This window comes from Temnothorax curvispinosus, unplaced genomic scaffold (assembly GCF_003070985.1).
Source record: "Temnothorax curvispinosus isolate PA1 unplaced genomic scaffold, ASM307098v1 QBEX01014974.1, whole genome shotgun sequence".
Lineage (NCBI taxonomy): Eukaryota > Metazoa > Arthropoda > Insecta > Hymenoptera > Formicidae > Temnothorax > Temnothorax curvispinosus.
Genome location: NW_020224754.1, coordinates 1 through 14,018, shown reverse-complemented (window position 1 = coordinate 14,018; position 14,018 = coordinate 1). Strand labels below are relative to the sequence as shown.

General features: G+C 34.7%; 2 protein-coding genes across 4 annotated transcripts in view; both read left to right on the top strand.

Moving 5' to 3' along the window:
- The window catches only part of LOC112465174 (Down syndrome cell adhesion molecule-like protein Dscam2), a 162,594-nt gene extending 159,672 nt beyond the window's left edge, over nucleotides 1-2,922 (top strand). For all 3 annotated transcript variants that reach the window (XM_025032604.1, XM_025032602.1, XM_025032603.1), the window contains one exon: nucleotides 541-2,922. In XM_025032604.1, coding sequence (XP_024888372.1) covers nucleotides 541-731 — 191 coding nt within the window. In that variant the 3' untranslated portion in view covers nucleotides 732-2,922. The remainder of the gene's footprint in view (nucleotides 1-540) is intronic.
- A 935-nt stretch (nucleotides 2,923-3,857) lies between these two features.
- Nucleotides 3,858-10,655, top strand: LOC112465180 (cathepsin D-like). Its single transcript, XM_025032613.1, has 7 exons — nucleotides 3,858-3,925; nucleotides 4,426-4,612; nucleotides 5,448-5,647; nucleotides 5,779-5,901; nucleotides 5,983-6,118; nucleotides 6,251-6,343; nucleotides 10,500-10,655. The coding sequence occupies exons 1-7, from the start codon at nucleotides 3,858-3,860 to the stop codon at nucleotides 10,653-10,655; spliced, it is 963 nt and encodes a 320-aa protein (XP_024888381.1).
- The last annotated feature ends 3,363 nt before the right edge of the window (nucleotides 10,656-14,018 follow it).

Sequence of the window (14,018 nt, the reverse complement as noted above, 5' to 3'; positions counted from 1 at the left end):
ATAATAGAAAGTTTATTTAACTTCGTTACACACGATTCGATACGGTAGGCACCGCAGCGCGCAACCGGAGACGGTCCACCTCTATTTTTCGCGCCTCACGATTATCTGCCCGCGTATTACAATCGGAGCAACGAGCTCCGTGTTCGGCTCTGATCACGCGTGTCCGGCGTGATGTCTTCTCCCCACATTTTCTCAGGTCTGCCAGCTACGGTGCCAACGTGACTAATTTAACGGGTTTCTTACAATAATATAATTTAATTATGTGATAGTATTGTTCTATAACTTTTGGTTGAGACTACGTTTCAAGTAACGCCCGAAAGTAACGGCGCGTGGTTTGCTGAGGTGATAAATTACATAAATTCACGCAAATAATATTATTAGGCAATCAAGATCCAATTTTGACTGTAAAACGGCTTTTTCTCTAAATTGATTGTATTATCATATTGGTATTATCATGTTTAACATTTCCTAAATTCTAAACTTAATGTGTCCTATAGCTTGCAAGGTAATGAGATAAAGGAAGATCCGTTTGCATTCCAGGATGTTACAGCTGGCGCGTCATACCAGCGAGGAGGCCCGTGCCCACTTCGGGCCAATCTCCGGGCCTGGCCATCCCAAGCACCAGTCGGGCAATCCCTGTGCCAATCGGGACCAGGAGCGTGACGGATCAGGAAACCTGTTCGTCCCCAAGCTGGACCCACCCTCGGGGTTCTCCGACGCGTTTGAGCTAAGCGAGGCCGAGTGCGACTTCGATCGCGGTCACAACAGTCAACGAAACGTCCGTGACTTCGTAATCGCGGTGTAAATAGCGTGTAAAAGCCTCCGACGCGTACGCGGGAACCCCTTGCCGTAAGGTAAAAGAGAAGAGAGGAGAGTTAAAAAAAAAAGTAAATAGCGAGAGAATAAAGAGGAGAGTATAAAAGTAAGGGAAAAAAAATTGCGCGAGAATTTATGTAAGCCGCGGTCCGTCGTTTCGTTAATGCGAATTGGCGCCTCGCGTCCGATCGCCAGCCACTCAAGTGATATTATATAATTCCACGTACTCTCTCCTTCGTCTTACGCCCCGGCCTACGTCGACGAGAACGCGTCCGTCAGCTCGACCACCGTGCTCCGTAAACTGCCACCCGCCGTTTCCCGGCGAGATCGGTCCGACACGTCAAGATTATTTCTCGGCTTAACTATATTAGGGCTTAAAACGATTTAGGCGAACGATCGCGAACGCGCCGCGATTGATCGTATAAACAAAGTTAAGTTTAACGAGAGACAGAGAATCTATGAATCAGAGAATAAGCTGCCGTTTATTGGTTCCTCTCCGGATGGAACCGCCAAGTTTTACGCATCGCGTCGCTCGGGCGTGCTCGTGCGAGCGCTCGAGCGGAGCGGGTCGAGCTCTACGTTGTTGTCTGTTCTATATTCGTGGCGGAAAAAAAAGCAAGTGGAACGCCGGACGAGCGTTTCGACGACGACCATCCGTATAAACTGCCACGTTTTATTCCACACGCTCCGTGTAATAATCCTAATTAGTTAAATTGGCGGTGCTATACGCGCGATCCGCATCCACCTCGGATTTCTTCTTTCCACGCGACGATCTCTGTACGCGGGTATATCTGCCTCCGAAAGCACGTGAACCGCACGTACGCCTTCCCCTCTCCCTCCCTCCCCGCATACAGTCTTCTAATTGTTACGATGAAAATACGACGCGAACGCGCGACGACTGCAATTAAACTGTAAAAGTCTAACGGTAACTGCCATCTTACTCTATTATGAAGCGACCAACGCGACCGCGAAGAAACTTACGATCGATCGAGACCGCCCCGCGAATCGTTCTCCGACAATTGCACGTGTCTCTCTCTCCCTCTTGGCGCGAGACACCTGCACATGCATATCGAAGCGAGCAATATGCGAACCTCCGAAAATGTTCCCCTTGTCTTCCAGTCATTCTCATCGATCGAGCATTCATCGCGCTATAATCGAAACGCTACCATCTTCCGCTTCTCCACAAAGAACGTTATACCGTCTAAGTAAAGAGAAAGTATAACGTGACCATTCGTCGTTGCCGTCAGTGTCGTTTTAACTTATTCTCGAGAGACTGAAAGAAGCATCGTAGATTTAGGTTTACACTCGACGTCTGTCGCAAGGCAAGCTCATATATATATAAGTCTCTGCGGTTCGTGCGAGAAAATTTAACGATGCCAGTGAAGAAAGAACACCGTCGAACACACAGAGTGCCGCGAAAGGAACGTCGAATGCGAGCGGATGCCGAGCGTAAACCTAGTTTTAGTAGACGAATTACCACGTAGCGTAAACGTAACGGCCGAACGTAATGTCTGTAAACTGTCTATTACTACTGTACCCGTTGTACACCTCGCTCATCACAAACTGCCGCGTACATCACCCGCCATCCGAGACCCAGCCCCTCTTCCCGACGGATGAAAGAAGATAGAGAGTAGGAGGAGATAGAAGAAAACGTAAAGGTGATGCCAGTCTGCGTTGATTAACGATCGACGGACCCCGAAGATGATGGCGGTGATGATGATGACCTGAGAAATTATTGAGATACACGAGAACAGTACTGTTTCGCGAATGTCATCGCAACCTTGATACCACGTGTTGCCATCGTGCCGAAACGTCACTCGTTGGCTGGTTGGGTTACCGTTCACACTCGGTCGGGTGACGATGATTTTTCGGTCGGCCAGTTTAAATTCCCCCATGTCCCCTGTCTCGCCCCCCCTCCCCATGTGCCCCGCCCCCTGTTATTTCAGCCCTCGAGTCATTCGCGCGAGGTGGAGGAAAGCGAAAAAGGAGTCGCCCTGTTGATATATCGTCTATCTTTACGACACACGAAATGATTTACCACGAAATTCGTACTATTGTGTTTTAGACGACTTTAGATTGTTTATATTCTATTTACTTTGTAAAATATACAACACTAATTCCATATTGGAAACGTGCCTGTGTGTTTCTTTACCCGTCCGCCCATCTCCTGTCCGCTAAAACCTATAATGGGAAATCTGTTTTGCAGAAATGAACAAGTTGACGCAAGAGGTGCAATACAACTTTTATGAGACAGTGTGGAAAGAACTTTTTTTTCCTCCACAAAAAATATTGATTTTATTGTTGTTCTCTCTCCGCGATGCTGATTGGAGTTTTTGCTATATGTTGTGCTTATTTCGTACTATTATCACGCAAATTAGATATTTTAATAGCTTAAATGTTAACAGGATTAATTTTATTTATTACGCTTGAAGTTATGATTTATTTCACCTTGCTCCTGATTATTCCTAATTATATTGCAATACTTTGTCAATTTTCCAGACTTTTGATTTTCACGAAAGCCGGATTTGAAAGCCCGAATTCTTAGAAATTCGAGGAATTCTTGGAAATGTAAAATATTCTTGACAATTGAGAAACTTCTTGGAAACTGACAAAATTCTTTATGTTGATAAAGTTCTTAAATTTGACAAATTCTTTATGTTGATAAAATTCTTAAATTTGATAAATTCTTTATGTTGATAAAATTATTAAATTTTCGGCAACTGATTAATCGCATTGGTCAATTGCCGAATTGCTTAAATAAAATTGGTCAATTCTTTTTCTCCATTCAAGATCTCGAAGCGATTTCTAATATCTATCGTTCGAGCACAAAGCTTCGGAACGCTTCGTTTGTTTTTCTGCCCTCCTGCTCACCTTCTTATAAGCACAAGGCCATGTACGCAAATTTGTATATAAGAGAACGCTTAGCAATTTGACTGCCTGTTCTTTGTCTGTACGTACCGGTTGTGGATTGACTCGCAGTTCTAACGGTCCTAAAACAATTTTGACTTGTGTAGCTTCAGTTGCTGAGAAATTCAGGAAACATGTATCGGCTCTTCGTGACGGTAATCACGGTAATCAAATTCGCGTCAATCAACGCGGAGTTGCATAGGTGAGTACATGTTATATACAAACGATCCACATTTATATCGACACGACGAATTATAATACCGTACACAGATCGCGCTTCCAACTACTTGGAATCGCCGCAAAATTCGCGATAAATATTTATCAAATCAATTTCAAATACCATATAATTGTATCAAATCTGTAAGAAAAACGCATTTTGAAAGTCGGAATAAAGTGAGCAAACTAACAAGAGATGCTTTAAGGATTCCTTCGAAAATCTTATTTTAAATGAAATTAGCATCATGAAAAGAGGAATTTGCATTTAAGATACCTAACTACATTTTAATGCGCAAATATATGCAGGTAGCATTTATTTTTCGATGCCAAAATGTTGAGGCGTTAATAGTTTTTAAATAAGAATTGCTTGAAAATGATCAAATAAATTGTTTGAAATTCGTATTATGTTGTACGATATATGTACATACATTCGCGTTTATACGATACGCGTATAATATAACGTAATTTTTTTTATGTTGCTTCAAGGATTCCGTTATACAAGACATTTTCCGATGAAAAATTTTTGACGAAAACTATGGCACGACTCCGTTTGGGTACGGCAAACGTACCTCTGATTAATAATGACAATTTAGAATATTATGGTAATATCGAAATTGGAACTCCACCGCAGACATTTAAAATAGTTTTCGACACTGGTTCCTCGGATCTCTGGGTACCGTCCAAAGATTGCGACGTTAACCAATCTCCTTGCTGTAAATATATCATAACATCGCTATCTCCCCGACATTCTATTATATCTATATGTACATTTATATTAAAAAAATTAATATTTCAAGCATTAAAATAAATCTTAATAATTTTTTTCTCGTTTAATAATTGATATAAAGTAAAAATATAGATAAGAATAATGCTGTAGAATTGTATCTATTCCATTTACATTTTAAGTAAAGTTATACAATCTTTAAAGCAACAGTTTCAAAGATTCGAATCAGTGGTAAAGTAAATATTATGTAGCTAATTTCCTTACTTACATACTTTCTTATTTACATTATTTATCACACTTACTTTAAAGATACAAATAATTTTATATACGAAACAGCTCACATGTTGAACCAAAAAATATAAACATAAATATATTTGATAATTTAACTAAATATATTTGATGATTTAACTACTGTTAGTTATATATTTAGATTAATATAGAGAAATTTATATTTCTAGATTTTTCAATATTAACTGATTTAATTTTATTTACTTCTTTTTTCAGCGAAACATAATAAATATGATAATACACAGTCCACCACATACGTGCCAGAAGGAGTTACGTTTAATGTTTCTTACCACGATGGTATTTGGCAAAATGTCACACTGTACGGGAACTTATCTAATGATAACGTAATCGTAAGTTATCGTCAAGTAAATGATATATTTAATTGTAATCACAGTCATAATCTATGAAAATTTTCTAAAAAGCACATGTTGCTATTATTGTCCGAAACAAAAAATGCGCGCAATTATACTTTATTAATAATATCAACGTTTCGTAGATTGGTGGCCTTGGGGTTACATCACAGATATTCGGAGAAGTGTTTAATTTCTCGGAAGATTCTTTGCCCTGGGCAAAATGCGACGGCGTTCTGGGGATGGGCTATCGCGCCTTATCTGCTTTTAAACAGGATTCTGTCTTCCAAAACATGATTGATCAACACTTGGTGTACCGACCAATTTTTAGCTTCTATCTAAATCGGTATGTATCTTTCCGTATGCCTCACGTGTGTTTAACACTATTTTTTTAATTACATACTTTGTCTTTCTATGCAATGTAAAATGCAAATGTATATGTATATAAACAATATAAAAAATATACAACCTATACAGAAATGTCACGGACGTGTTCGGCGGTGAACTGATATTGGGTGGCATCGATTCTTCCCATTACGAGGGCGAGTTTACGTATGTTAATGTTACTAAAAAAAAATACTGGCAAATTACCATGGATAAGTATGTAGTTTTTTTTCTAAATTATACGTATGTCAACCACGAATTATATGTCAGCTAATTGGTAATGTTATCCCACTGTAGGATTCAAGTAAAAAATTACACCTCTTGCTCGGAAGGCTGTCAAGCTATTGTTGACACGGGTGATTCTTTGATATGTGGACCACCGCAGACTATCGAAGCTCTTAACAGAGAGATCGGTGTTAATGATACTGGACTAGTAAATAATAGATCTTTTTCGTTAATGGAAGCTTTCACAATTATCTTAAATAAATTATTGAAAGAAATTAATAAATGTTTGATAAGTTACGGGTTATTAATATGGATTACTAACATTGACCTTCGTTTAAAGGTGAACTGCGACGAGATTTCTAATTTGCCCGATATCAATTTCGTCATAGGTGGTAAGACGTTTCCACTCACTGGTCAAGATTATATCTTGAAGGTAAAGAATATTATTATATAAAGATTTAAATTGTTTCTAGAATAGAAATATCATGCCATATTTAATGCCTTATATTATTGCCTTATATTAATGCTTTATATATTAATGCCTTATATAGATCACACTAGAAGACGAAATAGATTTTTGCATTTCCGCCTTACAGGAGATTGATTCGTTTAATGGTGTAGAGTGGATTTTGGGCGATCTATTTATTGGTCGGTACTACACCGTATTTGACATGGAGAACGACCGAGTGGGATTCGCCATTGCAAAAAATTAAATCTTGATTGCCTTTTCATAAAGTTATCATTAAATATTAGGGAATCTAAGTGACATTACTAAACAAATAAGCTATAGTTTTTTTTAAATATCGACTGACATATGGTCTGTAATTTTATTTGGACTATTTATATGGTATATTTTTAAATTAATACGTATGTAAGAATTAGAAGAAAGACATGCGATATTTATTTTGCCAACGATTTGGTACATCTTGTTCTTTCGGCAACTATCGAATTGTTAGATATTGTGAACACAACTTGTATATAAGTCTATTAAAATGAAGTATTTTTTACACTGAATATTGATTTCATATATCGCTCTTCCAATCTCATCTTAATGTAGTACCCCGAAAAATATTATCTCGTTTAATCTTATAAATTTTCTGCTTACATACGAGTACAAGATATCATATAACATTCTGCTTATATGTATAAGAGTATGACATACCGCATTTGAAACCAATATATAACTTTTTACATTTCTTATGCTTACACAAACGTATATACGCATAAATCTTTTGCTTATTAATAAACATTATCTAAAATTTTCGACACATAGATACCAAATTCTCGATACGAAAATTATTATGTTGTATATATATTTTTTCTAATGAATAAAGTGTCATATAATATTGCAAAACTGGTTTAGGTATCTCACTATCGTTAATATTATAAACTTATATTTTGAAATTGTTATTTTTAGAAACTTGCATATTGTATTAACTACTGCTAGTTTTAAATAAAATATGATACACATAGAAAGATTATCGAGTAATTTTGATACATGATGTGTAACAACGATAAAATTTTCTTGCAATACACGTTTGCAAAAATTTTATATAATTACACAAGCCGACGTCTCTACAATATTAAGAGAAAATATAATATATAAATAATAGTAGCTATAAACATCTTGCGTTATGTAATGTATGCAACATTGTATTATATTTTTGCAAGAGATCTAAAAGAAATGCTTCAAGTAAATCCTACGTAAAATTGATTTTTTAATTCCAAGCTAACATTTTCAAAATTTCATCGTTTATTCCAGCTTTTTGTTTTTTATACTCTTTTTTATTATTCAAAAATCTGACGAGATCGACCAACTACTGTTTCCAATATGAAGACTATAGTGACGCAAGTGTATCGAGATTAAATTAATGAAAAGAGCTATTGGGCTATTAGAGGCGTTAGAACTTCTCAAACTCTTTGTTCGCTTTATCACCTTTCTTCTCACCTTCTTATAATAAACACAAGAACGTACATGAGCCGTTATTGATATACGCAACGATGAGAACGCTGAGTTTAATTACGTTTTTTGTCTGTACCGGTTGTGGACTGATTTGAAGTAATAACACCCCTAAAACATTTTTGATTTTTATAGCTTTATTCGCCGAGACATTCAGGAAACATGTATCGCTCTGTGTGCCAATTGCAGTAATCAGCTTCGCGTTAATCAACATAGCATTGTATAGGTGAGTACGCTCCACATTTATATCGACACGATAAATTCCATACAGAGATCGCGCTTTTTGGAATCACAGCAGAATTCGCAATATATACTTTAATAAATACGATAATTGTACTAAATCTGTGAGAAAAACGCATTTTGAAAGTCGGAGTAAAGTGAGCAGACTAATTATTAAAGATGCTTTGAAGATCCCTTCGAAGATCTTAAATGATATTAACGTTATAAAAAGAGGAATTCGCATTTAAAATACCTAACTATAACATTCTAATGCGTAAATATATGCAGATAGCACTTATTTCTTAATACCAAAATTTTGTGGCTTTAATAGTTGTCAAATAAAAAGTGCTTCCAAATGACCAATTAAAATATCCGAAACTTATATTTATTTTGAATGATATTTGTACATTCACGTTTATATGCGTATAAATAATGAAATTTTTCTTATGTTTTTTCAAGAATTCCGTTATACAGGACATACACCGTTGGAAAATCTTCGACGGACAATAATATGATACAGCTCCGTTTGGCTACGGTTACTCTGACTAATTATAAGAATGTTCAATACTATGGTATTATCAAAATTGGAACTCCACCGCAGACATTTAAAATAGTTTTCGACACTGGTTCCTCAGATCTCTGGGTATCATCCAAAAACTGCAACGTCAGCCAACCTGCTTGCTGTGAGTATATCATAACATCGCTACCTCTCCGATATTCTATTATTTTTATATGTATGTACATTTGTATTAAAAAAATTAATGTTTCAAGTATTAAAATAATTTTAATTATTTTTTTCTCGTTTAATGATTGATATCAAGTAAAAATATAAGATAAGAATAATGCTGTAGAATTGTATCTGTTCCATTTACATTTCAAGTAAAGTTATAAAATCTTTAAAGCAACAGTTTCAAAAATTCGAATCAAACGTAAATATGATAAGGTAAATATTATGTAGCTAAGTTCCATACTTACATACTCTCTTATTTACATTATTTAGCACACTTACTTTAAAGACACAAATAATTTTTTATACAAAACAGCTCACATGTTAAAGCAAAAAATATAAACATAAATATATTTGATGATTTAACTACTCTCAGTTATATATTTAGATTAATATAGAGAAATTTATAGTTCTAGATTCTTCAATATTAACTGATTTAATTTTATTTATTACTTTTTGCAGTAAAACATAATAAATATGATAATACAAAGTCCACTACATATATACCACAGAATGATCCATTTGTTATTGATTACGCGGATGGCGATGTGTCTGGGTTCTTATCTACTGATGACGTAATCGTAAGTCATAGTCAAGTAAATGATATATTTAATTATAATCACAGTCATAATCTATGAAAATTTTCTAAAAAACACATGTTGCTATCATTCTCCGAAACAAATGCGCGCAATTATACTTTATTAATAATATATCAACGTTTCGCAGATTGCTGGCCTTAAGGTTTCAAACCAAACATTCGGAGAAGCGCTCGATTTCGCGACAAGTTTTTGGGACTCTGCACAATGTGACGGCGTTCTGGGGATGGGTTATCCAGCCATATCTATCTTTAAAAAGCCTACTGTTTTCCAAAACATGATTGATAAACACGTGGTGTCCCGACCAATTTTTAGCTTCTATCTAAATCGGTATGTAACTTTCCGTATGCCTCACATGTGTTTAATACTATTTTTTTAATTACATACTTTGTCTTTTCATGCAATGTAAAATGCAAATGTATAAACAATGTAAAAAATATACAACCTACATATACAGAAATGTCACGGACGTGTTTGGTGGTGAACTGATATTGGGTGGCACCGATTCTTCCCATTACGAGGGCGAGTTTACGTATGTTAATGTTACTCACAAAGCATACTGGCAATTTGAAATAGATATGTATGTAGTTTCTTTTCTAAATTATACGTATGTCGACCACGGATCATACGCCAGCTAATTGGTAATGCTATCCCACTGTAGGATTCAAGTAAAAAATTACATCTCTTGCTGGGAAGACTGTCAAGCTGTCGTCGACACGGGCGCTTCTGTGATAGGTGGACCACCGAAGACTATCGCAGCTCTTTACAGAGAGATCGGTGTTGTTAATCATACGGTAATTGATTATCTCTTTCTGCAATGGTAGCTTTCAACTAAATAAATTATTGAAATAAATTAATAAATGTTTGATAAGTTCGGATTATTAATATATGGATTACTAACATTGACCTTTGTTTAAAGGTGAAGTGCGACGAGATTTCTAATTTGCCCGATATCAATTTCGCCATAGGTGGTAAGACGTTACGACTCACTGGTCAAGATTATATCTTGAAGGTAAAGAATATTATTATATAAAGGTTTAAATTGTTTTTAGAATATAAATATCATGCCATATTTAATGTCTTATAGATGACAGAAGGCGAAATAGATGTTTGCATTCCCGCCTTCGAAGGAGTTAAATCGCATGATGAATTAGAGTGGATTTTGGGCTATCCATTTCTTGGTCGATACTACACCAAGTTTGACATGGGGAACAACCAAGTGAGATTCGCCACTTTAAAATAAATCTTGATTGCCTTCTCATGAAGTTATCATTACATATTAGGAAATCTAAGTGACATTACTAAACAAATAAGTCATAGCTTCTTTAGAATATCGACTGACATATGGTCTGTACTTTTATTTGGACTATTTATATGGTATATTTTTAAATTAATACGTATGTGAGAATAGATGAAAGATATATGCGATATTTATTCTACCAACGATATGGTACATCTTGTTCTTTCGGCAACTATCGAATTGTTAGATATTGTGAATACAACTTGTAAGTCTATTAAAATGAAGTATATATTTTTAACACTGAATATTGATTTCATATATCGCCCTTTCAATTTCATCTTAATGTAGCGTATCCCGAAAAATATTATCTCGTTTAATCTTATAAATTTTCTGCTTACATACGAGTACAAGATATCATATAACATTCTGCTTATATGTATAAGAGTATGACATACCGCATTTGTAATCACATTATAATTTTTTACATTTCTTATGCTTACACAAATGTATATTGTACGCATAAATCTTTTGCTTATTAATAAACATTATCTAAAATTTTCGACACATAGATACCAAATTGTCGATACAAAAATTATCATGTCGTATGTATTCTAATTAATAAATTGTTATAATATTGCAAAACTGGCTTAGGTATCTCACTATCGTTAATATTATGAACTTATATTTTGAAATTGTTATTTTTAGAAACTTGCATATTGTATTAACTACTGCTAGTGTTAAATAAAATATGATACACAAAGAAAGATTATCGAGTAATTTTGATACATGATGTGTAACAACAATAAAATTTTTTCTTGCAATAAACGTTTGCAAAAATTTTATATAATTACGAGCCAATGTCTCCGCAATATTAAAGAAAAATATAAGAAAAGATAAGAAAAAATATAAGACTATATAAATAATAGTAGCTAAACATCTTGTATTATACAATTTATGCAACAATTTATTGTATTTTTCGAGAGATCTGTAGAAGAAAGGTTTCGAGCAAATCCTACGTAAAATTGATTTCTTAATTCCAAGCTAACATTTTTGAAATTTTATCTATCTCAAAATCTTATTCTAGCTTTTTGTTTTTTATACTCTTTTTGATAGTTCTAAAATCTGACGAGACCGACCAACTACTATTTCCAATATGACGACTATAGTGGTGCAAGTGTATCCAGATTAAATTAGTAAAAAGAGCTATTGGACTGTTAGAAGCTTAATGTTTATATAACTTTTAAAACTCTTTATCTGCTTTACCGTTCTCCTTTTCACCTTCTTATAAAAACAAGAACGTAAACACGTACTTGTATATAAGCAGCGTTCGGAACGATAGTGATCGACTACACACTCTCTCTCTCTCTCTCTCTTTCTTTCTCTATTGCGCGTATCGGTTGTGGGGTCAATCGATAGGAAATGACAATAAAATCTTCTTAACTTTTGTAACTTTAATCGTCAAGAAATTCAAAAAATATATGTATCGACTATTCGTGGCAATCGTGGTACTCAACTTCGTATTAATCAATGCGAAGTTACATAGGTGAGTATACATATTATGTACAAACATTGCACATTTATATCGACGTCCGCGTGATAAATACTTTATAGAGATCGCGCTTCCAACTTCTTGAAATCGACGCAGAATTCGCGATAAATACTTCAATAAATACGATAATTGTACACCAAATATGTAGGAAAAACGCATTTTCAAAGTTACAATAAAGTGAGCAGACTAATAAGAGATGCTTTAAGGATCTCTTTGAAGCTCTTATCTTAAGTGAAATCAGCGTTATGTACAGAGCAATTTGCATTTAAAGTATTTAAATTACATTCTAATGCGTAAATATATAAATGCAGGTAACATTTAATTCTTAATACCAAAATGTAGCTTTAATAGTTTTTAAATAAGAAGTGCTTGAAAATAATCAAATAAATTATCCGCAATTCGTAATTATGTTGTATGATATATTTCTACATTCTTGTTTATATGATATATACATATATGCGTATAACATAATGAAATGTTCTTTATGTTGTTTCAAGAATTTCGTTATACAGGACATATACCGTTGGAAAATTTTCGACGGACAATAATATGATACAGCTCCGTTTGGCTACAGTTACTATACCTCTGACTATTTATAAGAATGTTCAATACTATGGTATTATCAAAATTGGAACTCCACCGCAGATGTTTAAAATACTTTATGCAACACGTGCATGGAAAGTGCCCCATTACGCACGCTACGGCGTGCGTGATAGACCACTTTCCAGGCACTTGCAACATAAAATAGGGAGTGTAAGTCGTGTGTAATTCCCGGGTGCGGTTACCGCGGTAAACTCCGCACCCGGGAATTTTCATCTTACGACACTTGTTACACAAATAACTATTTCGACACTGGTTCCTCAGATCTCTGGGTGCCATCCAAAGACTGCATCCGGCTTAGCCAACCTGCTTGCTGTAAGTATATCATAATATCGCCATCTCTTCGATATTCTATTATTTATACATGTACATTTGTATTAAAAAATATTATTGTTTCAAGTATTAAAATAATCTTAATTATTTTTTTCTCGTTTAATGATTGATATCAAGTAAAAATATAAGAATAATGTTGTTGATTTGTGTCTTTTCCATTTACATTTTAAGTAAAGTTATAAAATCTTTAATACAACTGTTTCAAAAGTGAAACGTGGTAAAGTAAATATTGTGTAGCTAAGGTCCGCAATTATTTACTCTCTTACTTATATTATTTATCATTTACTTTATAAATACAAATAATTTTTTATACAAAACAGCTCACGTGCTAAACCAAAAGATATAAACGTAAATACATTTGATGATTTAAACTACTGTTAGTTTTATACTAGATTAATAAAGGGAAATTTTTATATTTCTAGTTTTTTCAATATTAACTGATTTAATTATATTTATTACTTTTTGTGTAGTGAAACATAATAAGTATGATCATACAAAGTCCACCACATATATATCACAGAATGATCCGTTTCCGCGAGGCTCGCGTTTTCCACTGCTTCTAACTGCGAGTACTTTCGTCCTACCGTCGGTTTGTTTGTTTTTCCACAAACATAATTTTGTTCGATGCACGTATATACGTGTATGCGATACACGCTTTCCTTGTTTGCAGTCTTGTCTGCACGAACCGCCTGTTATGCATCGCGCAATTTAAATCCACGACGAAGTGCCTGCCGCGTGAGATCGCAAGAGCACTTATTGCGATTATACTATATATATATATATATATATATATATATATATATATATATATATGGGACAATTCACGTCACTTTTACTCCCTATCTGTCCAAAATTGGTATGGACGGATTTTAATGACTAAGGGC

Excerpts from the sequence above, each read along its gene's own strand:
- LOC112465180 (XM_025032613.1), top strand. The coding sequence starts at position 3,858 with ATGTATCGGCTCTTCGTGACGGTAATCACGGTAATCAAATTCGCGTCA. Across the intron at positions 5,648-5,778 it reads TTTAGCTTCTATCTAAATCG|AAATGTCACGGACGTGTTCG; the intron begins GTATGTATCTTT and ends CAACCTATACAG. Across the intron at positions 6,119-6,250 it reads GTGTTAATGATACTGGACTA|GTGAACTGCGACGAGATTTC; the intron begins GTAAATAATAGA and ends CTTCGTTTAAAG.